The sequence below is a fragment of the Capricornis sumatraensis genome, chromosome 10, assembly GCF_032405125.1.
Source record: "Capricornis sumatraensis isolate serow.1 chromosome 10, serow.2, whole genome shotgun sequence".
NCBI lineage: Eukaryota > Metazoa > Chordata > Mammalia > Artiodactyla > Bovidae > Capricornis > Capricornis sumatraensis.
This window is the reverse complement of record NC_091078.1, coordinates 87091662-87117488: the sequence shown is the minus strand read 5'-3', so window position 1 is coordinate 87117488 and position 25827 is coordinate 87091662. Positions and strand designations below refer to the sequence as shown.

General features: G+C 42.2%; 1 protein-coding gene across 5 annotated transcripts in view; it reads right to left on the bottom strand.

Moving 5' to 3' along the window:
• The window catches only part of FHIT (fragile histidine triad diadenosine triphosphatase), a 1113572-nt gene that overhangs the window by 200167 nt on the left and 887578 nt on the right, over positions 1 to 25827 (bottom strand). For 3 of the 5 annotated variants that reach the window (XM_068982552.1, XM_068982554.1, XM_068982553.1), the window contains exon 5: positions 17320 to 17388. In XM_068982552.1, the coding sequence (XP_068838653.1) occupies positions 17320 to 17388 (69 nt within the window). Of the gene's footprint in view, positions 1 to 14335; positions 14628 to 17319; positions 17389 to 25827 lie in introns of all 5 variants that reach the window. The other 2 variants (XR_011145481.1, XR_011145480.1) reach the window with 1 other exon arrangement.

The following is a 25827-nucleotide window of genomic DNA, read 5'->3' as shown; positions in this document are numbered from 1 at the left end:
GGTCCCTGATCTCTAGGCTCTGCCTCAAGAGTCCCTCATCACACCTAGCCCATAACCTTGGCAGATGTCTCCAATGATAGCTCTATTCTAGGAACTGATCCTTTATCTAAATTCTCTGGGCATCTAAGGGGGAGATAAAAAGAAAGACATCCTGAGCCTTCTGTTGGTTAAAAATGATCGACCTAAACTAATCTTCATGCCAAAGAGACAGGTTTCAGGAAGGCAAATTTTGCCCCCCTACAAAATCTTCCCTTTGGATTTGGGGATCCAAGAGTAGAGTGGACTTGACCCTGCTCTCCCCATCTAGAACACTGAGAGCAAACAGCTCTGTAAAGAAAGTGATGAAGGGCTATGGTGACAGTCTGAGTGGCTGCTGGGGATTCCCTGATCCCCTGTAGGCCTCAGGAAAGTCTGGAAGAACAGAACATTTCTTTCTTTCTTTCTTTCTTTCTTTTATGCTCATGAGAATAATACTGAAAAGCTGGCAAAGGGTACAAAGTGGGTGTCCTTCATGTGCTGAGACCAGAGGCCATATCAGGACCATGGACACCTCAGGGATGCAAGAGACCAATCATCGCCACCCTCAAAAGATGACAGTTCTCTTTATGGGTGTTGTCATGGACCAGGGATACATCCAAGGACCAGGAAAGGCAGATTACTTGCAAACCAAATGCCAAAGAGCACATAATCCCTGTCCATCTTGTGTGACAGAATGTTTATAACAGTCAGACTAGAATGCTGAATAGAGAGACTATACATCAGAATGGGGCATAATTATAGGCTTGAGGTGACTGAGAAACCACTGAACCTTCATTGGAAAACCTGATTCTGGGATGATGAAATGGTTGCGGTCACTAAATTTGGGGAATAAAGAGCATTTCGTTTTTGTAATCATGCTGGTGATTGTGAAATTAATGACTTACACTCAAAATAAAGAAAGCTGAGCACCAAAGAATTGATGCTTTTGAAATATGGTGTTGGAGAAGACTCTTGAGAGTCCCTTGGACTGCAAGGAGATCCAACCAGTCCCTCCTAAAGGAAATCAGTCCTGAATATTCATTGGAAGGATTGATGCTGAAGCTGAAATGCCAATACTCGGGCCACCTGATGTGAAGAACTGACTCACTGGAAAAGACCCTGATAATGGGAAAGATTGAAGGTGGGAGGAGAAGGGGACAACAGAGGATGAGATGGTTGGATGGCATCACTGACTCAACGGACATGAGTTTGAGTAAGCCCCGGGAGTTGGTGATGGACAGGGAAGCATGGTGTGCTGCAGTCCATGGGGTCGCAAAGAGTCAGACACAACAGAGCGACTGAACTGAAATGAACACTCAAATGACACTCAGAGAGAGAAGAGATGACTCAGCAATGGAGGGGAAACCCAAGACAAGATCAAATGGATGGGGAACGTGAGACCACAGGGCATCACAGCAGTATGAGAGCTTGTATTAAGGTATCCTTTCCCCTGCCTCTCAGAGCAGGGAGTCAGGGAAAATGTTATCCTGAAAATTTATTTTTTTATTTTTTTTTCAAAAAAGTCTGAGAGTGGAAGCCCCCAAAAGGCCATCCCTCTGGATATTTCAATTAAGTGGTAGGTCACAAACGACTATCTCCCATGAGATCTTTTCCAAAACTAAAGTCTATGTCTTTCTGTTCATTACTTGGTTGCTGCCAAGGAGTAAATAGGAACATAGAATGTTGGCTTTAAGAAAATCACTCAGTGTTTTCTTTACATTATAGAATTATTGCTCATTTATTATATAAAGTTTGGGAAATGCCAAAGAGTGTAAAGAAAGAAAGAGGAGTGATCTATGATTCCATTTGCCAGCCCTGACCTCTTGCAATTACCAGGTACATCTGTTTCCATTCTATTCTTGATTTATATGCCACTTTCCCCCTCAATATTATATTCCAATCTTTTATATTTTAAAACACTCATTCGTATATATGAACATATACCAGTAAAGTATACTCATCTATTATTTTGGCCTTTAAATTATTTCCCAGGTGAAGATTATTCAAATTAAACAGAGAAGTTATACGAGCTTTATGGACCCATGCTCCAAGGTAATATGAACACTACGACACAGTCAATAACATTTTTGAGCCCAGACAGGAGAAAATATAAATATCTGTTATTCTCTTGGCAGGGTGTTACGCATTCCCACAATATGAAGCTGCATGTGTACTGTTCCGTCTCAGGTTGGTCTATCTTAGAGAGCTAATGGAGCCCTCACTGGCCATTTAGCAAAGATTTCAAGTAGATTCCAGAAACCAGTACCAGGTCTAGAGCCAGTCTCTGTGATTTGATTCTGGAGTTACCAGCAAAGCCTTACTTCTAGACTAAGGCCTGATCTCAGCTTATAAAAGCTCATTCTTTTCCCATCAGGCTTTGCTAGTTTGAAAAATACTTTCTCACCGCAGGAAATGTAATACTGTATACTACTGTCCCCATTATGACGGCACAGGCTCTTTTTGTGGCTTGTTTCTCCTCAGTCTTACTCAGCAGTGACTGACACATCATTGTAGAGAGGAGGGTTCAATAGACAGGAAGGTAGTTCCCCCCGCTCCCCCCAAAAGAAGGAAGGGTGCAACTGATAAAAGAAAGCAATAGAGCCGAGGAATGGGAGGTTCGGGCTCTTAATACAGAGGGCTGGGGCTTCGGCAGAGCAAGTATCTCTTGAGAGCCTCTTTCATGAGACAGTGGGATTTACTGGGTATGAGGAGGTAGAAAGGACAGAAGTGAACACCTCTGGGCATTCTCAGAGGCAGCAGGGTAAACAAGAACTCAGACTCTGGAAAGAGAAAGCCTGACTATGAATCCCAACTCTGTTTCTTATTCTTCCTATGACTTTGGAAGAATTACTAGGTCTTCACATACCTCAGTGTTGTTATTATTTATTTGTTGTGACTCCCTGCTCCACCGTGTATTTTATTGCATGCACTAATTCACCAGCATGCTCAGTCATAATCACACCACATTCTCCCTCTCCACTGAACGGGGGTAACCAACCAAGGATATCTAACCTCTAACTCTGTAATTAAATTAACAGGTTTCATTTAGCCCTAGACCAGATCACCAATAGATGAAACCCCTTCAAGCTCCTGAAGCTCTCGATTCTGAGATGAGTTCTGAAAGAAGCAACTATTCCAGGGCCCCAAGGAAGGAAGGTAAACAGTAGAAACATTATGTGGATGGGAAATGGTATTAGAAGACAGGTCAGATTGCTCATCACATCATTTCAGGTTGCTGAAAATATTCAGCCTCCGATTTGACAACAGCTTGTTAGAGTGGGGATCCCCAACCCCCTAACAAGTCTGCAGCCTGTTAAGAACTGAGCCCCACCGCAGGAGGTGAGTGGCTGGCAAGCGAGCTAAGCTTCACCTGCCATTCCCTATCACCCTCATTACTGCCTGAACCATGGAAGGTGGAGGGCAGCTGTGTTAGGGAACTGTTGATAGAAACCACCCACCTTGGCCAGGCCCGCTTGCCTGAGTTGTCTAACAGCAGGAGATCCTGGTAACGAATAGGGTGCTGCCACTGCAAAGTGACTGGGAGAACTGAGGAGAGGCCAAAAGGAGGAGGAGAATGTCAACCTTCCAGACCCCTTCTCACTGTCCGTCTTGGCTGTGAGATGCACGTGCCACCAGGAAGGACTCTGAGTGAGACTCTGGGCCAAGCAAGACGATCGGCCAGACATAACCCAGAAATTAGCTCCATTATCATAAAGCCTGAGACACACTCCCCATCTTATAGATGAGGGAATTGAGATACAGGAAAAGTTGGGCAACTTATATAAGAACACAGAGTTGAGAATGAACACCAGGAGTTCTCCTGGGTTCCCTTACCCCTCTGCTCTTCGCCCAGGTGCCCTTCTCAATAAAGTCTCTTGCTTTGTCAGCACATGTGTCTCCTCGGACAATTCATTTCAGAAAGTTAGACAAGAGCCCACTCTTGGGCCCTGGAAGGGTTCCCCTTCCTACAACAAACTGGTATGGTCAAAATAAGTGGAGAAGCCAGCTCAAAGTTCATACGTGAATTTAACCCAAACATGCAAATTTCTCTTTAATACCTGAAGAGTTTTCTAAGAAGTACTAAAATTCTTTGAAAGGAAAAAGAAGATGCTGGAGCAAGGCTTCATTTCAGTGCAAAGGGAATATTCTATGAGTTCCTTAGTTACTGCTAATGTAAGAAGGATTCCCAACAGGTACTGGGGCAGCTGGCCTAGAAGATATTTATAGCCCATTGAGAGCTGTAAGCAAGGACTGTTTCTTTTTGAGGGGAAAAAAAAAGGCAACCATTTCCTTTTAAATATTTTAGTGTGCTACCATGACATGAATGCATTATAAGGCATGCAAAAGTATTTAAGAGGTTCAGTGCGCAAAACCAACTCAGAAAGGATGACCTTGGAAACTGTAGAAGCTTGGCTAGAGAGTGTTAATGACTTCCTCGTGTTAAACAAAAATGCAAACAAACAAACAAACAAAAAAAACTATACTAAAGTTTCTAAATGGGTGCTAGGGGCTTATATACTAAAAGCAGAGAAAATGTCTCATTCTGGAAAATGCCAATTGCTCACATTTTAAATCTTGCATACTTGATTAGCAGTCATGTGTCAAGACCTCTGGGGCTTAGTGCAAAGCTAGGATGTGAGGTGTATGTGTGTGTGTGTGTGTGTATGTATGTGCAAATGTCTCTAAAGTTGAAAACAGTTCTGGAAATTGTTCGAAGTTTAGCACTGGAAGGTAAAGCCTCTAGGAAAAACACTTACTTCATTATCCTGGCGTTTTCCATGAAAGGGAAGTTAATATTTGCCTCAGACCAAAGGCTTTGTAGTCAAACAAATTTTAGTATAAACAAGTTTGACACAAGCTGGTTAAAAGGTAAGGCAAACACCCTCTGTGAGACTTAGCTTCTGTATAATGGTATTAATGATACTTATCCAGTAAGTTTATAAAGATTAAAGTAATATATGCACAGCACCCAGCATAGACTCCAATCCACTGTGGACTCTCATTAAATAACAATACTAATTCTATTATTATTTTTCACTAGTCCTCTCCCTAGGAACAAAGATGAAGAACCAGAATCATTTACTACTGTTAATCTGTTGTCTGTCCATTAGCCCAAAGCTGTTAGATTTTTTTCTCCCCATTTCAATATGAGGAACATGAAAGACATTGAGATTTGAATAGCAATTCACTATTAAAGAACCTGTAATAAACTACTGTATTGATCCAATGCATAGAATCTAGATCTATGTATGTGTAGGAGCCTTTTCGAAATTTTTCATTAGAAAGAAAATTAGGCATCTTTCAACTTGCTCTTTTAAGCTGGGGGGGAGGGTCACAAAAATCTCTATAAAGCACTGCTTTCCACAAATCTAAAGCAATTTGAAAGACAGAATAAAACCCTAAGTCAGAATTTCTTCTTCTTGGAAAGGAGTCCCTCACTGTGTTTGAATGTCTGGATAGTGTGGGCTGCATACTTGGGGCAGCTTAAAAATTTAATATGCTCACAAATTACTGAACTGCTGTGTCTGTGAAGGCTTCTCACCCACAGGCATGCATAACAGTCATAAGCAATGACACTGAACCTGTATGATCTCCCCTTAATGGGTTCTTTGGATTTCAGAAATCTCTGGGGTCTCCAGCCAAGGTGGTCTCTGGCCCATGAGACTCCTCATCACTCCCACCAGCTTCTCAGAATGCTTCCAACATGCCCTCGGGGTGATGATGGTGATAACATCAATAATTACACCAATTATCAAAGCTAATATTTACTGAGCATTAACTGTCCACCAGGCATTGTTTTAGGGCTTTACATGTAATAACACTTAATTATCACAGCAGCCTCATCACACTCCCCATCTTATAAATGAGGGAATTGAGATACAGGAAAAGTTGGGCAACTTGTACAAGAACACAGAGTTGAGAATGAACACCAGGAGATCTGGAGTCAGAACCCCAGTCTCAACCCCTAGATGATGATATTGACTCAAAAAGCCATTCAATGTGTTTCTTTTCAAAAGTGGAACAGGAAAGTTCAGCCATCTGAATAATGCTTAACTGGGCCACCCATAAAAAAGTGATGACCTTCAAAAACAATGGTTAAAATGGTCCTCCAAAATTCATGGATTATTCTTGGAGCATCCCTGATGATATTAGTAGCAGAAAGATAAAATCATAATAATAATAAATAAACTCTGTGTAGTGGGATCCATTTGGTTATCTTTGAGGTCCTTTCAACCTTTAAAACTTCAACAAGGTCTTGACCAAGGATGATGGAACCTAACCCAATTGTTATATGACATAATTCTTATGTTATCATTTTTAAGACCAAGGAAAAGAAATGACTGTCCTCTGGATGTGGAGGACAAGGGTGAACAAACTGAGAGGTTTTATATCACATCACACCTTATGAAAACTAATGAGGCTAACTGGATTGAATAAATTGTGGAACTGCACCACCCAGTTTGGGAGACACCAACCACACGGAGCTAGTCTGAGTTGAGCTGTGTTGGAAAAGCTAAAAACATTGGATTTCAAGAACTTAAACAAAAAAGAGATGTAACTATCTCACTAATAGTGGCTTATATTAGTTACATATCGAATGTTAGTATTTGTGCTATACTGGGTTAAAAATTATATCATTACACTTAATTTCACCTATTTCTTTTCTCTTGTTTTAATGTGAGAGCTGGACCATAAAGAAGGCTGAGCACCAAAGAACTGATGCTTCTGAACTGTGGTGCTGGAGTAGACTCATGAGAGTCCCTTGGACAGCAAGGAGATCAAAACAGTCAATCCTGAAGGAAATAAACCCTGAATATTTACTGAAAGGATGCTGAAGCTCCAATAATTTGGCCACCTGGTGCGAAGAGCCGACTCATTGGAAAAGACCCTGATGCTGGAAAAGACTGACGGCAGAAGAAGGTGGCAGGGGATGAGATGGTTGGATGGTATCACCGACTCAATGGACATGAAATTGAGCAAACTCCATGAGATAGTGAAGGATAGGAAGGCCTGGCCTGCTGTAGTCCATGCAGTCACCAAGAGTTAAACACAACTTCGCAACTGAACAGCAAATGTGGCTACTAAACATTTTTAATTGTGTACGTAACTCATAGTCTCTCTATGTGGGGCAGTCTTGCTTTAGAATGCAGTGTGCAAAGTACAGACTGGGGGCACTGAAGATAGATGTAATCCGATAGTAACAAAAGCACACCACATTGTGGTCACCCAAGCTGCAATTTCAAATGCCAGGCTGTGTTTCCAGGGTTGTCTGTGCCCTTCTCTGAAGCTGGCAACTCAGAAGCCTATTGTCCCTCTCTGCTTGTGAACAAGACATGATAGTTTCAAAGGCTGAGCCCTGCTCCAAGCTAAGGGATAATGGGATTTATTTATAAAGGTTATTTGAATAAGTTCATCTTTCTTCATTTAATGAATGACAGATGAGAACTGAAAAACAGCAAAAGCCTTTTCAAATGCTTTGGGGCTTTAAAATTGTGCTTTTATCTTCCTTTCCACCCTAATTCTTGCTTATTTTGCTTTTCTTCTTTAAAAGAGAGATCAAGCGAAATATTTAGGGGCTTTCCTCTTTGAGGCCGTTGTAATTTATATTGATAGAAATGTGTCAGTGCTTAATCCATATCTTTCTTCTTCTTGCTGAATTTATCCATTTCTGCTCGTCACTTGTTCCTCCTATAATTTTTTTCCTATATCCCCATTCCCACTCTCTCAACTCTCTAAGTAAAATGGATTTGAAAAAATTTCTTATGGGTGACCTTTTTTTAAACAAAATATATTTAAAATTAAAAAAATAAACTTCTTTATTAAAAGTATTTATTTATATATTTATTTGGCTGTGCCAAGTCTTGGTTGTGGCATGTGGCATCCAGTTCCCTGATCAGGGATTGAAACCAGATTCCCTGCATTGGGAGTAAGGAATCTTAGCCCTTGAACCAACAGGGAAGTCCCCTTATGGGAGATCTTGATAGTTGGCTTTAGTGGGCCACGAGCTGAACAAAGTTATCAAAACTTTTTCGGACACGCCTCGTAAGAGACTGTTCATTGATAGCTATGCCAAGAACTGTGATTATAAACCTAATTAAGACTACAAAAAACACAAAGATGTCTTCAAGTCTTGATATTAACTGAAGTTTGACACAATTAACAATAACTAAGAACAGAATTGTGAGAAAAAGACACAGACAGAAAGATACCCTGGCAACAATACTTCTTAGAGCAGATATCGTCCACCTTAACTAGCAAGTACCTTGTATGTTTCTGCTGGAATGTGTCTGTCTGTAGAGAGCATTCCCAGTGGAGGGCACACACAAAGCCTTATTTAAAAAATAATGAGAGAGGGCAAGTAGGAGAGTTTGACACAGTAGTTTTACTTGGTACTAGGGAAAGACTAACATGTATTTCATTTTCTCTTGCTTATTTCTCACTAACTTGTAGCTGAGCATATTCAAATGAGAGAGAAGAACAACTTTGGGAAAAACCCAGGGTAGCAGTCCTCTGGAAACTGACTCTAGGGAAAACCATAGAGGAGGCATCGCTGGCCTTTCAGCTCATCCTGCAGACCTTTGTCCTCTCATCGTCAGCTACTCTTCTGCCTTCTTCCTTCTTTTTCTCCTCTTAAGTGACCAATGATGCCATGATTTGCTCTGGAGGCCTCCAGCCCACCATCATACCCTTCCACGCTTCTCAACATCCCACATGTGTTTAGTTCAGTTCAGTCGCTCAGTTGTGTCCTACTCTTTGCAACCCCACGAATCACAGCACACCAGGCCTCCCTGTCCATCACCATCTCCCAGAGTTCACTCAGACTCACGTCCATCGAGTCCGTGATGCCATCCAGCCATGTCATCCTCTGTCGTCCCCTTCTCCTCCTGTCCCCAGTCCTTCCTAGCATCAGGGTCTTTTCCAATGAGTCAACTCTTTGCATGAGGTGGCCAAAGTACTGGAGTTTCAGCTTTAGCATCATTCCTTCCAAAGAAATCCCAGGGCTGATCTCCTTCAGAATGGACTGGTTGGATCTCCTTGCAGTCCAAGGGACTCTCAAGAGTCTTCTCCAACACCACAGTTCAAAAGCATCAATTCTTTGGCGCTCAGCCTTCTTCACGGTCCAACTCTCACATCCATACATGACCACAGGAAAACCCATAGCCTTGACTAGACGGACCTTAGTCGGCAAAGTAATGTCTCTGCTTTTGAATATGCTGTCTAGGTTGGTCATAACTTTTCTTTCAAGGAGTAAGCGTCTTTTAATTTCATGGCTGCAGTCGCCATCTGCAGTGATTTTGGAGCCCCAAAAAATAAAGTCTGACGCTGTTTCCACTGTTTCCCCATCTATTTCCCATGAAGTGATGGGACCAGATGCCATGATCTTCGTTTTCTGAATGTTGAGCTTTAAGCCAACGTTTTCCCTCTCCTCTTTCACTTTCATCAAGAGGCTTTTTAGTTCCTCTTCACTTTCTGCCATAAGGGTGGTGTCATCTGCATATCTGAGGTTATTGATATTTCTCCCGGCAATCTTGATTCCAGCTTGTGTTTCTTCCAGTCCAGCGTTTCTCATGATGCACTCTGCATAGAAGTTAAATAAGCAGGGTGACAATATACAGCCTTGACATACTCCTTTTCCTATTTGGAACCAGTCTGTTGTTCCATGTCCAGTTCTAACTATTGCTTCCTGACCTGCATACATGTTTCTCAAGAGGCAGGTCAGGTGGTCTGCTATTCCCATCTCTTTCAGGATTTTCCACTGTTTATTGTGATCCACTCAGTCAAAGGCTTTGGCATAGTCAATAAAGCAGAAATAGATGTTTTTCTGGAACTCTCTTGCTTTTTCCGTGATCCAGCAGATGTTGGCAATTGGATCTCTGGTTCCTCTGCCTTTTCTAAAACCAGCTTGAACGTCTGGAAGTTCACGGTTCACATACTGCTGAAGCCTGGCTTGGAGAATTTTGAGCATTACTTTACTAGTGTGTGAGATGAGTGCAATTGTGTGGTAGTTTGAGCATTCTTCAGCATTGCCACTCATTATTAGAGAAATGCAAATCAAAACCACAATGAGGTACCATTTCACACCAGTCAGAATGGGTGCTATCCAAAAGTTTACAAGCAATAAATGCTGGAGAGGTTGTGGAGAAAAAGGAACCCTCTTACACTGTTGGTGGGAATGCAAACTAGTATAGCCGCTATGGAGAACAACATGGAGATTCCTTAAAAAACTGGAAATAGAACTGCCATATGACCCAGTAATCCCACTGCTGGGCATACACACTGAGGAAATCAGAATTGAGACACATGTACCCCAATGTTCATTGCAGCACTGTTTATAATAGCCAGGACATGGAAGCAACCTAGATGTCCATCAGCAGATGAATGGATAAGAAAGCTGTGGTACATATACACAATGGAGTATTACTCAGCCATTAAAAAGAATACATTTGAATCAGTTCTAATGAGGTGGATGAAACTGGAGCCGATTATACAGACTGAAGTAAGCCTGAAAGAAAAACACCAATACAGTATACTAATGCATATATATGGAATTTAGAAAGATGGTAATGATAATGCTGTCTGCAAGACAGCAAAAGAGACACAGATGTATAGAACAGTCTTTTGGACTCTGTGGGAGAGGGAGAGGGTGGGATGATTGGGAGAATGGCATTGAAACATGTATAGTATCATATGTGAAATGAATCTCCAGTCCAGGTTTGATGCATGATACAGGGTGCTCGGGGCTGATGAACTGGGATGACCCAGAGGAATGGGATGGGGAGGGAGGTGGGAGAGGGGTTCAGGATGGGGAACACATGTACACCCATGGCAGATTTATGTCAATGTATGACAAAACAAATGCAATATTGTAAATTAGCCTCCAAAAAAATTAATTAATTAAAAAAAAAAAAGAGGTAACAAAGTTTTCAAGCCAAAATTCTCAAACACCAAATTCGCATTTATAGTACGAGGACATCATTGAACCCAGAGGAATAAAGCTAATTAACTGTCTCAATGAAACATTCCTTCCCTTTTGGAGAGTCAACTGGGGACCCATGGACTTTGAGCCCATTGTCAAATGGTGTGTGAAAGAGATCCAAGTTCAACAATAAATATTACCAGCAATATAATAGTTTTCTGCAGCTCTCAGGGCCAAATGACCTGCATTTTAGCAAACTGATTTTGTTCATGCATTGTGTTTAGCCAAGCAATTGTTTCCCATGATATGCTTGAACCCACAGTTGCTCTGTCTATGAAATTCATGGTTGAGTTTTTCCAATTGCTGATTGCTAGTCACATTGGCTTTAATAATAGTCACTTGCTTAGTCAGTAATGGGTTTTATACACAGTGCGCAATCACAACCATTCAGTGTCACCCATAAACATTTAATGAATTGTCCAATACAGTTATGAGAGTTGCTTATTTGGGACACAGCTAGGGCAAGCCCTACTGGGTTAATGAAATGATGTAGCATGGCATCAAGCAAGGGGTGTTTCCATCCCCCACATTAGCTGTACATGATCTCTTATCCAAGGACACATTTATGTCATTATCATAATCTTCATCAACTTGTCAAGATAATGGAGGGTCCACTGACTTCAGAGAAAGTCTCATGTACTTCATGGAAATTTAAATAACTGGAAAGGATCTAGGAGCACCATATAAATAAAATCTGCATGGAGAACTGCAAAGACAGGGCTTTACAAGAGATCTCGCCTTGGAAAGGATGGAGCTTGAATTGTTTTGAGGCAGAGAAGAGAGACTAATCTTCTGAAATAAGGATTACAAATTACTGAACAAAACGCATAAAGGAAAATTCAGGACAGAGAGCTGGAGGAAGAGCAGATGAAGATAAACTCAGAAATGATAATCAAGGTTGGAAAGAAAGGAGAAGAAGCTTTAGTGCTTGTTGTCAGCAAATCCCACATACGTGTTTGTTACAGACAAGCAAGTCTGGGTTTGAGAGGGGGTTTCTTACCAGCTTTGACATTGCTTAGCAATCAGACAAGTTTATAACTACTTCACCAAGCCCTTCGGATGTGCCGCCATCTGCAGCCCTCTGTACACTGATTTCTGGTCAACAGACTTCATTCCATCGGTGCTCCATTACACTAACCTCAGACGGCTGATAACGCCATGTCAGAATCTCACCTAATGCAGCTGTGAATTAATAAATTGACCTTCTGAAAAGCCAGATGTTCTCGTCTTTTAAATTATGTAAGGACTAGTAGGGAATTTCAAGTTTCTCTATTTCAACGCCCTGTTCTTTCAGGTATTCATTCATTTAACAAGTATTTCTTTACCTGTTCTGTATCAGATTAGGTCCCTGTTTCCATGGCTTGATAGCACAGTTGGGAAAGTGGGCAATGAACAACACACTAAGTTATTCTGAGTGTGGTGTTATGAAGAAATAAGCATGGAAATACAATAGTCTTACTACAGAGGGGAGAGGGGATTAGCTATCTTAGATGAGGTGGAGGAGGATCAGTAAAAAGGACTCTTGGAGGAAGTTATATTTGTACTTGGACTTGGTAGAAGATATGGGAGCTACATGAAGGGGAAGAGAAAAACGGAAGTCACAGGTGAAGAAAACAATATATGCAACGTTCCTGAGGTGGGAACAAGAATTTGACAAAAGCAAGTGGTGAGAGAGAATGAGACGAAGAGGGACTGGGGACGTGGGCAGACCCGCTGTTGAAGCGAAAGGACCCACCCAGGGCGTTGCAAACACGGGAGCAAGGAGGTGAAGCAGGTGGTACAGGAAAGTGGCACGCAGACTGGATGGAGGAGACTGGGGACTAGCAATATTTGAGGCGTGAGCCATGACACAGAGATTTCAAACTCAAATGCCTTTAAGGGCCAAGCAGGTAAAAACAAGTGAGGCAAGTCAGGTAAGAGACCAACAGTAGTGACCCAGAGAATGAGTGGCGTGCCTCATAGCATCCGGACTCATTAAAAAATGTGTCGCAGGCAAAATAGAGCCTGTCATTAAAAAATTCTTCACCAGCAAAATAAAGCACACACAAGGAGGCAAACTAAGCCCACGGAAATCAAAGGCAATGCCGAGTTAAAGGAAAACCAGAAAGGAGGCTGGGAAGAAGATTAACCATTCAAGTAATCTCATGTAAGTCAAGGAAGAGTTATTCCTTATATTTCCATGAACTGAACAAGAAAGACTATTTTTTATTAGGAAGCAACCCAAATGCTGTGATACTAACAACAAAAACCCTAACCCTAACCCTATTTGTTACAGAACTTATGGAACCTAAAAATGGAAGTAATCATCAAATAGCCAGATATGTAGAAACAGGAATCACAGAACCATGTGGCCCATCCAAGAACTGGACTGACAAGTCCTCCCGAAGAAACACAGCCATCCTCTCCATGCTTGCATAGCTCCAGTGATGGGAAGCTCACCCCCTTGCAAGGCTCTCTAAGCGTTTAGAAGTTTCTATCAGTTTGACCTGCTATTCTTCGGAACTGGTAACTGCCTCCTTGACACCTAAGAGTTCCAGATCTGCTCTCTGGAACCATTTAAAACAGCTTCAGTACCTTTCCTACTTGCCAGCCCTTCAGATATTTAGACATGGTAACCTGTCACTGCCTTCCCTCCACGAACCACACATGTTCTTCAGACAACACATCTTCACCTTCAGTGACTCCCCAGGTAACTGTTTCCAGGCTCTGTCATCCCCATCACCTTTCTGTGAACCTGCTCCGATTTGTCACCATCCTTCTGCAAATTGCGCCTGGGGAGAACACAGCATTCCTAGCCCATTTGTAATCCAGAGCTTCCTCAGGCCTCACCTTCTATTTCTGCAGCAGTGGGGATACAATTACGCTTTATGGGGCTCCGTCTCCTGCTGTCCCCGCTCCACTCCCGGCCCTCCCAGGCGGTCTGTTTGCTGTATTTCATGGAGAGATGCATAATCTGGAGCCAGTGCTGCCATCAGGATAAAGAATGCTGCCCCTCATCACTCCATCACTCCTTATTAAGATCACTCAGTCTAATGTCCGGTACGTCCAGTAATGCCTGTGTAATGCCTCATGCTTCTCCTGCTGCTTTCTAGACGTTATCTTATTATGTACTCAAACTGGAGATGTATTTTTGCACAAAGAGGAAGATGAATCTCAGAACGAGTGATTTAAAACAGAGGGAAAATTGGATATCTGACCGTTGAAAAAAGTGCTCAGTGGGGGCATCCAATGACCTGGCTTCAAATCCAGGTTCTCCACTGACCCACTGTGGCTGTTTTTGTTTTTTTGAAAAACAAAACAAAACTAATAGCATTAATAAGAAGAGAAACAGTTACTTACTAATAAATGCTTTGTATGCACCAGGCTCTGCAGTAAGCTTTTCATGCAGTCCTCAACCTTTTCGGCATCAGGGATCAATTTCATGGAAGGCCATTTTTCCACGGACCGTGGGTGGAGGGGATGGTTTCCAGATGATTCAAGCATGTTCCATTTCTCGTGCACTTTATTTCTAATCTGATGTTGCCACTGATCTGACGGAAGGTACAGGTTTGCAGTCTGGAGGCTGAGGACCCCTGCAGTCACGTCGTATATTACATGCAACAACTTTTTCAAGAGTATGTTTTATATATATCTGCATTTTAAAGGAAAGGGGATTAAGTGACTTGTCCAATGTCACACAAGCAGTAGGTGGCACTGGAATTGGAACCTAACTCTGGCTGTCTCCGAAGTTCAACCTCTTCAAGTTTCTTAGCACAGTTGCCCTTACTGGGTACTTATAACTCACCAAGTAATGGGAGGAAAAAAAAAGAAAAACCTCTTTTAGCAATTACTTCTCCTGAGAAGCTTCTCCTAATACGTAGGAGGTAGGGACACGAGGTGCTCCACCTGTGGGGCTGGGGCCCCGGGAGAGGGTGCCCATGAGAGCAAAAGTGTGAGAGGGGAGAGAAAGGCTGCGTGCCAACCTTGACCTTGGGCTGAAAGGTAGCCCTGCAGCTTTTGTCACAAGCACATTTGGAATACAAACAAGATTTCAAGGTGACAGTTCAGTCTAAGAAAACAGTGTTTTCAAGTACTTTTAATACCACTTTAGCAGTATTCACTTGTATATAAATCATGTGCTAATTTATTCATTAAAATAGCCTGTACTTGGCAACATTTTATTAACCTCAGTTTATGCTAATAAGATCAGTACTTGGATTTTTTCAAAATATATCTCTTTTATAATTACTCCATAATTCTAATTTTCTTCCAACTCAAACTAAGCCCTTACTAACCCCCAAAATACATTCCGCATCCAATGAGAATGAGTTCAGTTTAAAATACTATAGGACATAGCTTTGAGAAAGTATATATTTGGGAGGAAAGCACATTCCCAAACCTAGCCATGTGCCAGAATCTCCTGGGGACTTTCTTATGCACACAAAATTACTGACTCTTATGTGGCTCTGTAATACACTGGATTGGTATCTCTGGGAATAGGGCCTCTTGAGAGCTGAGATTTGCAGCAATTGGTCCACAGACAGCATTTAGGGATTGGTGATTAGACTGTGTCTACCATACACAGGGGGACGGCAGCCCTTCGAAAACACAGGATACCTAGGATACCTAAGACAGGGAGAGATGCCCTAGACATGCTCACTTGCCACTTCAGAGAATTCAGTGACTCTCTGATAAATGATTTATAAGTCCCATTACTAACTGTTGACCTCTTGATCTTAATTTTCAGGATTTGGGTAGCCATTTTAATACCTAATTACTGCAAAGAAACCTTATAAATACAAATATATTTTAAAAAGATGCATAAAAACCCCTATAAATTAAAAAAAAAGGTTCTGACTGCTGGAAACCAATCATCCTAGAGGTCGAGTACCATGACAATTAAAATTATAAAATGCACTTGAAACATCATTCTCAAAGGGTCGAACAGGAGTGTCGAACCAATGGCTCCTCTCTCATATTTGATACCCATGGCAGACACTGCTCATCTATCACAGCACATTTCCTTGATGCATCCAGAACAGCCTCAGAACCCTTCCCAACTAAGTACTCCAGGCCCCCACTACCATCGGATCAGCTCTTACATGTGGGGAACATATGTGCCCTTTCCTGGCTAAAAGAAATAGTTACACTGAAATCATTTTTTTTTTCTTCACGCCAACACATCTATTACAGACTGCACAGTTCACACAGCACAGACAGACATGCCAAGGTTCTCATGTAGACGGCGGTCCTAGGAGCAGATCACCTGGCTCTTGCTGTTCATCTTTACACGGGGGTCACATTCACATCTTTGAAGGGAAGTAATAAGTTACCTGCTAAATGTTTATGACACAGGGGTCACACTCTTATTAGGTGAAACACTGACTGAAACCACCTGCCCTGGCCAGGCAAGACACTTGAATGAGTCACTTGCACGAGTTACCTTACAACAGGAGGTCTGGTAAGGGACTTGGAACGAACAAACTACCATAAACCCGAAGAAATCAGGCAAGGTCCAAAGGAGAGAGGAGACGCCAGTCCGTTTGTCTTACCAACCTTCCAGAGTCCTCCTGGCTGGAATCCATCTTGGCTGAGCAATGCATGGGCCACCCAGAAGGACTCTGAGTCAGAATGATTGGCCAGAGACAAGCCGGAAACTAATCCCATCACCATAAAAGCCGAGGCTGCGAGTCACATGGCAGAGCAGTCCTCCTGGGTTCCCTTACCCTCCTGCTCTCCATCTAGGCGCCTCTTCCCAATAGTGTCTTGCTTTGTTAGCACGTGTGTTTCCTTGGACAATTCACTTCTGCTTGTGAGACAAGAGCACACTCTCAGGCCCTGGAAGGGGTCACTCTTCCTGCAACATTATCGTTCAAACCAACCTAGTTTCTGCTGGCCGCAATTCAAAGGTCCACTCTGAATGAATGCTATTAGGAAAGACAACTGGATTTCAAAGTGGTTTTAAACCTAAATGTAGTATTCAACTCAAAAAATGTCATACATCAATCTGCTTGCTTTCCACTGTGGCACTCTAAATTACCTCCATGGAACCTCTGGGCTGTATCTCCATGCGAATGTTTAGTGTCCGGGTAAATGGCAGGGCAGAAATCACAAGGACACCTGGCTTCTGCCAGATGCCATTTGAAAAAGAAAATCATTATAATTCATTTGCCTTCAGTTTCTGCAGTGGCCATTCTTGTCTTCTTGGCCTCTACGGCCCCTTTCCAAGTCTTACTGGGTAGAATACCATTGAAGACCATCCCTCCAGTGTTCTGATTCACCACATTGATTTCGTTACTCTGTTGGCACCAGTGATCAAACAAGATCAGAGCGAGCAGACCTACCGCATCATAGATGCTGTCATTCCTGTGAAAGTCTCCAGCCTTCCTTGGAAGAATGTGGATGTGAACATGCTGAAAAAGTAAGAGAAAGAATAAAGTGTGATTATTTCCTCATATATCTTGAGACTTGACAGCGATGCTCTCGTGAAGTCCAATTACTCCACATTGGTCCCTGCTGGATTATTTTTCAGAGGAAGATGATTATCATCTCCACTAACCATATCTGAAATCTGCAGAGAGGAGAGAGGCAAAAAACAAGACAGGATATATGGTGGCATATATGAGAGTTGGAGGGAAATGCCAGTGTTTTAGGGGCTCTGTGGAATTATTCATAGTTGTCAGTCTCGGTTGTATTTAGCCAGTGCTTTGAAATGACAGCACGTCTTCAAAGGTGACCATGGCGTCTCTGAAACTGAAATAAGAACTGGCTAACAGAGAACTGCATAAGCAAAGAGCAGATGAGTGAGAGGAGAAAGGACTATGAACCAAATTACAGAGCCAGGACTTCAAATAATAATCATATAATAGTAACGTAAATAGTTCTCACTTATTAGGTGTTGAATTACTGTAAGAAAGCACTGCGCTTGGCTTTTGTCTCATTTAATGATCTGAATAACCCCCTACAAAGTTCTACTTTGAACTCCATTTTACAGATGAGGGCATCTATACTCAGAGAGGTCAAGGGCCCACCGGAAGTGGTAGGGTCAGCGCAGGAAGCCCTCCAATCCGGCTCTTACTCCCACATTCTTCATCAGTACGTTAACACGGATTCTGTGAAGTTAATCTTTTAAACAGCCCATTTCTCTAGTATACTAAAGCACCCAGGTAATATACTTAGCAATGCTATTATGCAGAGATCATGAATCAAAGCTCACTGCATATCTAATTCAATATATCCTTCAAGGCTAACTTGCCATTTGAAAGTTTTATTTTCCAAATAGCCTCTATTGTACCTCAGCTGAAGTTAAACCTTATGCCTGCCCTTGAGCTATGTCCCCTCCTTCATTACAAACCAAGGGGAGGAATGCGAAAACGAAAAGCCTAAATGCGGAGAGGCGGACAAAGAATCAGACCCAGTCTCTGATCCTACCCACCCCTTCTTGATTACAGCGATCAGGCTCCAAGCCTCCCAACAGCCTCTGGAGACTGTGAGATTAAGTGTCCCTGTGGGTTTGCTGCAGGAGGAAGAGAAAATGATATGCTATTAAAGCAGAGGCAGGGAGCAAGACCGTCCAAGGTGAATGAGGCAGAGAGGAGCTTCACAACAGCCTCTGAGCGCATGGTCCCCAAAGAGTCACATGTTTTCCCCAGAATATTCTCCAGTTAATGAGAAAGCCATTTATGGATTCCTCAGCACCTGGGACGAGCACATGCCTAAGTCACAAAGACAAGGTGAGCAGTGGGAGACGGGGAGAAAAAACAACAAGGGGGAAACCTATCACTGACTATCCATGGAACCACATTCTTAGAAAGAACCAGTGCTGGATAAGCCCACACTGAAACTGACTGACGCACAGGGGCTAGTTGACTTAATAGCAAGACTGGAAAAATGCCATAGTACATGGAAATAGCCTGTCCTTCATTCTGTCTTTACTTCCTAAGCCTGCAGCTACCCTTTCCATCTTCTTGCCTCTTTCCTTCCTTTTCTACTTCTTTCTTCCTGTCCTCCTTGCCTTCTTTCCTTCCTTTCTTCCATCCATCCACCCACCCACCCACCATCTACCTTGGCCTTTCTAATAATCAGGTATTCCAGACCAGTGTTCTGTTAGCCAAAGGCCCTAATGCAACCCCTGGAACTTCTGCTTACTAGCTTGTGTGGTCTTGCCTCATAAGTCCTGAATCTCAGTACCATTACAGATAATGGGGACTGCAACCATTTCAACTGCACAGAGTTGTTAAGGGGATCAAATCAGCTAACCATGGCCTTAGCTTGCTGCCTAGTAGATAGGTAATACTCAATACTGGAGAAGGCAATGGCACCCCACTCCAGTACTCTTGCCTGGAAAATCCCATGGATAGAGGAGCCTGGTAGGCTGCAGTCCATGGGGTCGCGAAGAGTTGGACACGACTGAGCGACTTCACTTTCACTTTTCACTTTCATGCATTGGAGAAGGAAATGGCAACCCACTCCAGTGTTCTTGCCTGGAGAATCCCAGGGACAGGGGAGCCTGGTGGGCTGCCGTCTATGGGGTCGCACAGAGTCAGACACGACTGAAGTGACTTAGCAGCAGCAGCAACAATACTCAATACACATAACTGCAGTAGTATTACTCTTACTTTTTAGTTATGTTTATTATTTTTCTAACTGGCAGATAGAATAGAAATTACATTCAGGGGTTGGTTCCCATGCCAGAAGGGAATATACTTATGAAGCTTTTTGAATGGAACATGGTTAAAGTTATCCTGTTGCTAAAGCTTATTTCTATTGCTATGACTAGTGGTTTTCAAATAAGAGCATGTATCTGTGGCTTGGTGAAACACCAATCACTAGACCCTTAAATTTTGCATCTCTAACAAACTCCCAGTGATATCAATGTTGCTGGTCCAGGGCCATACCTTGAGAACCACTGGTTCAGACGATCCATCTGGTTCCTGACGTCCTCTCCTGAAAACATGCTAACGTGGGCATCAGAGTCCCTCACTACTTTGCCTGCCCTATTGCATTCTGGGAGTCATATTACTGAATGCTTGCCTGACTTCCTTCTCACTGGTCACCCTCTGGGCCTTGTCCTTAGGAATATGCCCATCTTCATTCACCAAGGACATATAGGTAGTTGTGAACTTACCTTAGGGAAACGTCCTGGGTCCAGGCCCACGCCACACCTCTGTTCCTTTACCTTGCTCTCCTGGGTTTAGTGTTCAGGGCTATCTCTATAGGCTCAATTACCACCCAGTCCTGGAATGCCACTCTTGATGACTGGTAATCACTTTAAATTCACTGTGACACTGATGAAAGCAAACAGCTCACCATACAGGTGATTTACCCCAAGGGCATAGATCTCAACCCAGCCTGATGGCTTGACTCAAATTCTTAAGTGACAGATTGATCACAAGATCCTGACAACCCACTCAACTTCTCCGAAAAGGGAAATGATGATAAAGCCAGCTCAAAAGCTTGCTGTTGTGAAGGAACACCACTGCCATCACCTTCCAATAGAACGACCTTCTGATAAAGCCCCCGCAAACAGCACATACGGGCATAATTTGACCTAATTTGTTCTTAGTGAATTCATGTTGAGCTTTGGTGATCACAACTGACTTTTCTAAGTGCTAATAAAATCTCCAATTAAATGTTGCAGTATAAAAGCATTTTTAAAAATCTATGATGCACTACATACCAAAAAATTTTTCATGGTCAACTACAATTTCACAATGCTCACTAGTATACTGTCAGAGAAGATGCATCCAAAAGACACACGGTTAAATTCATTCAATTAGCAATTCAGAAGCTTATTTAATTATGGAGATCTCTGTTCTTTATTCAGATAACATCTGTCTACATTTTTTAATACATTTATTCGTGCAAAACATATTTAGAACCAGGTGTTATTCTAGAAACCAGGGATATAGTAATGAACAAGACAAAGTCACTGCCTCCTCAGAACTAGACTACAATGGGTGATGCAGAAAATGAACAAGTAAATAAATATACAACTTAATATCAGGGGGATATAAATGTCATGCAAAAAATGTAGTGTGCAGCGCTACAGAACTGGAACACTTCAACATTTGAAGTTTGGGAAAAGTAGTAGTAGGACCAAGACTATGGATCCAGCAAAGAATGAGGCCCGTCCAGAGAAGGCAAGTTCCAAAACTGATGAAAGGAGGAATTTCACGCAGAGTGTAATCAACAGAGTCAGCAGTGTTGAAAGCCTATGTTGATTTCGATGAAACTGGTAAAATAAAAATGTAACTACAAAGCATGTAAGATGTTCAATAGCATCAGCCATTAGTGAAATGAAAATAAAACCACACTGAGATATCACTTAGCAGTCAACAGCATGGCAATATAAAAAAAAGAGAAAATAACAAGTGTGTATGAGACTGTGGACAATTAGAACATTCATAGGCTGTTTGGGGGGACTGTGAAATGACGCCACTGTTTTGGAAAATAGTTTGGCACTTCCTCAAAAAGTTAACTTGGGCAAACTCCAGGAATAGTGAAGGACAGGTAAGCCTGGCGTGCTGAAGTCGGTGAGGTCACAAAGGGTAGGACACGACTTACGAATGAACAATAACAAAAAGTTAAACACAGAGTGGCCATATGATTCAGGATTCTACTCCTAAGTACCTACCCCGAAGATCTGGAAACATGTCCACAGAAAAACTTGTACGTGAATGTTTATAGTAGTATTATTCATAATAGCCAAACAGGGAAAAGAACCCAAGTGTCCATCAAGTAGTGACTATATAAACGAAATGTGGTATAGCCAGACAGTGGAATATGGTTTGGCCACAAAGAGGAATGAAGTACCACTACAGGAAAGAATTCACTAAGTGAGTTATGCTAAGTGAAAGAAGCTAGATACAAAAGGCCAGATAATGTATCATTGTGTTTATAGGAAGTGTCCAAAACAGGCAAATCTGCAGAGAGAGAAAAAAAAATTAGCAGCTGTCAGCGGGAATGGGGAGTGACTGCTAACAGACATGTCGTTTGTTTTGGGGAGGATGAGTTTATTCTGAAATTATATAGTCGTGATGGTTGCACAACTTTGTGAACATACTAGAAAAACACAAAACTGTACAGAGTGAACTTTATTCCCATTAAGTTGTTATTTTAAAAGACTGAAGTGGGTTTAAGAGAGAGTAGAAGGTGAAGAAAAGGAGATAAAGAAGCATGGATGACTTTTCTAAGGAAAAGGAGTTTTGCAAAGAAATCAGTGGCAGTGGATGTAGAGGAGGAAGGAAATACAGGTTTAAGTTTCCTGAATCTTTAAGTCTCTACGATTATTATGATTATCCTTAGTAGTAGTAATTTCTTGGTTAATATTTATTGAAAGATCACTACATACCAGTCCCTGGGTTGATTCACATCATTACTTCAATTAATCCTTACAATGCTGCCCAGAGGTTGTTAATAAATGCCTCATCATTCCCAAGAGACAAAGTAGGCCAAAGAGGTTAAGCAAGGAGGTCAACCCCCTGCAGGGAATGACCAGTAGCTGATATCTGATTCTGAGTCTGTCATCAGAGGCCAGAACATTTGCTCTTACCACAAGTGACACCATATCTCAGGAGGCCACCCTTCTCTCCCGATTCCAAATATAAGGACCCCTCTTCAACATGGGCTCTTGATGCCTCTGCCCGCTCTGACTTCTCAGTCATGTCTTCGATCACACCTCTAAGATCTCTCAGACTTGCATCCCCTGGGGGATGGAATCTACCTTCACTCTGAGACTTCAGATCACTTAAAGCAAGGGTGTTACATCTTAAATTCCACTTCCACCTTACATCTTCCGAGTTCAAAGCCATGCCAGGTATAATATAGATTAGCCAAGTTGGTCAATATCAAGTCTTTTGCCCCTAATCTATTAACTGTATATAGTTTGCACCAAGCAGTAGACCTACCATTTCCTGGCTCATCTGCTTGAGAAAATTTTAGCTTTAAAAGCCCTTTTTCTTATCTTTTCCTCCAAATGTAGGCTCTCTCTGATCATTAATACCTTAACATCTTTATAGGTCCTGCCTCTTTCGTACAACCTGTGTGTTTCTTTCCATGCTTTTGAATGCATCTAGTTTACCCCATACTCACCTGATGGTTAGTGTAGTCACATGGATGCATTTTGTCCTTTTCAGAATACATTCTAATTTGGTTATAAAGGATAAAATCATGGTGGGGGAGAGGGCAGGCAAGACTAGAGACAGAGAGATACCCTGCTTCATAACTGGAGACCAGCAACCTCCACCAACTGCCCCAGTGTGAACACCTCTCCCTCAGATCGATGAATAATCATAGAAGGCAAGTCTGATTCTAAAGAATCAAAGCAAAAACCGCTGTGGGAGGCAGACTGTGGGCCCTTCAGTATCCTAATCCCAGGACCGGTGAATATACTAAGTTGTATAGCAAAGGAGAATTACGGATGCAGAAGGGTTAGCATTGCTACCAGCTGATCTTGAAACAGGGAGAGTATGAATGGCCCTGAATTATCCATCTGTACCCTGTGTAATGAACAAACTAGGAGACAGCAGAGGATAGGGGAGCGTGGCAGGCTACAGTCCCTGGGGTTACAAAGAGTCAGAGGTGAGTTAGTGACTGAACAACAGCCCAGTGTAATCACAGGGGTCCTTAAAATTGGAAGAAGGTGAACATCACCAAAATTTAAAACTTTGTGCTTCAAAGGATACAGTTAAGAAAGTGAAAAGGTAAACCATGGAATGAGAGAAAAAAAAATTTCTGCAAATCATCCATCTGATAAGAGACTTCTATCTACAACATGTACATAACTGTTCCAACTCAGAAGACACAAATCCCAACTATAAAGAATGAGCAAAGGCTGAATAGGCATTTATCCAAAGAAGACACATTAAAATGGTCAATAAGCAGAGGACCAGAATGTGAAGGCTATCCCTTCAAAACTGCCGTCCTCCCTTCTCCCTTTTTCCTTGGTTTCCCCCCTTGGAGGGGAGAAAGAGGCAGATAAGACTGCTTAAAACCAGCAGAAATCAGGTTTCCCAACATGAAACATACTATTGGTTAAGGGTGATATAGTTTGTTGTCCAAAGGGGAGCTTCTGAGACTGAAAGGGTCATTGTTCATCACTGCACTGGCCTGTTTATAGCTACAGATGGGCCCCGATTTTTGATGGTTCTACTTACAATTCTCTAACTTTGAGATGGTGTGAGTACAATAAGCATTCAGTAGAAACCACATTCTGATTTTTCCCTGGGCTAGCAGTCAATATGTGGTTCCATATTCTCTCGTGGCACTAGGCAGCGGCATACACCACAGCTCCCGGTCAGCTACTTGATCACAAGGGGAAACTAGAGGTACAGACATTGGCAACCATCTGTACTAGACAGCCATTGTGGTTTTCACTTTCAGTGTAGTATTCAATAAGATTCATGAGCTATTTCACACTTGGTTATAAAATAGGCTTTATGTTAGATGATTCTTCCCAACTGTAGTTGAATGTAAGTGTTCTGAGCATATTTAAGGTAGGCTGGCTAAGCTATGATATTCTGGAGGGGTGTAGTAAATGTCTTTTCACCTTAAGGATATTTTCAACTTACAATAGGTTTTTTGGGGGGTGTAACCGTGTCATAAGTCAAACAAGATATGCACAGGTCTAAAGTCAGACTTCTTCAAATAAACCAGGGCATACACTCACCCAGATACTAGTTGCTTACGTGGGAAGGAGGAGAGCATAATTAAATTGGGATCTGATATCCTCTCAACCTGGCTTAGGGGCTTCCCAGGTGGTGCTAGTGGTAAAGAACCCACTTGTAATGCAGGAGACCCAGGTTCAATCCCTGGATCTAGAAGATCCCCTGGAGAAGGGAATGAACCAGTATTCGTGCCTGGGAAATCCCATGGACAGGCTGGTGGGCTACAGTGCACAGGGTTGTAGAGTCAGACACGACTGAGGGACTAAGCACTAAGATGCACGCTACTGGGCTTAGAATCCCAGACCCACCACCTTGACCAGTTTGGTGACTTTGACAGTTTACGTGCTCTCTGTAAGCCTTAGTTTCCTCATCTAGGACAAGGGAGACAGTAAGAGTTCCTTCATCTTAATTTTTTGATGAGGATATGGTAATGCACATATAGAACTATGCACAGTTGCTTATTCAGAATAGTGGGTGGTGCATTTATTTTCTGTGCTACTGTCAGTGAGGAAGAAAACTTTCTTCCACCCTTCTAGGTTCTTCTGACTGGTCTAAGAATTAACTGGACATAAGACAGATAGATCAATAGAAGAAAATTAAATGTAATATTGTACCTATGGGAACCCCAGATATACGAGAGGCTCAGCAACAGAAAAGTAAAACGACGTACATGTGCTATCATCAGCTAAGGAATGGGATCAAGAATTTCAAGGACAGGAGGGTCATCCACAGGATAATAATAATAAGAGCAAAATTTGCTAATTAGATGTCTTCCTTGCCATCTAGAGTGGGCATTTAGATAAAATTTATCTCTGGTAATACATTTTTTTCTGGAAAAAGTCCCCAAATGAAATTCTTCTAGGTAGTTAAAGGAGGGGAAGTGGTCTCTCTTGAGCCCATGAGGTCTCCACTGCCTTTATATCAAAATAATCCACTTGCCAAGGTGCACATCTTGGGGAGATCTGTGCTGAATGCTCACAGTACGTAGATTATACACGTAAGCCTTTGAGACAGTAAGTGGTTCTATTTGATGAAAAGAGGATGTTCTGCCCTTTGGAAGTCATGGAGAGGTGAGAGGTAGGAGGTTAGACGCCAAGAATCTATAGTAATTTGAGACTTAGAATCTCCTGGAGGAAGCCAGAGGAGTGAAAAAAACTAGAGGCAAGGTAATAGGGAGGGAGCCTC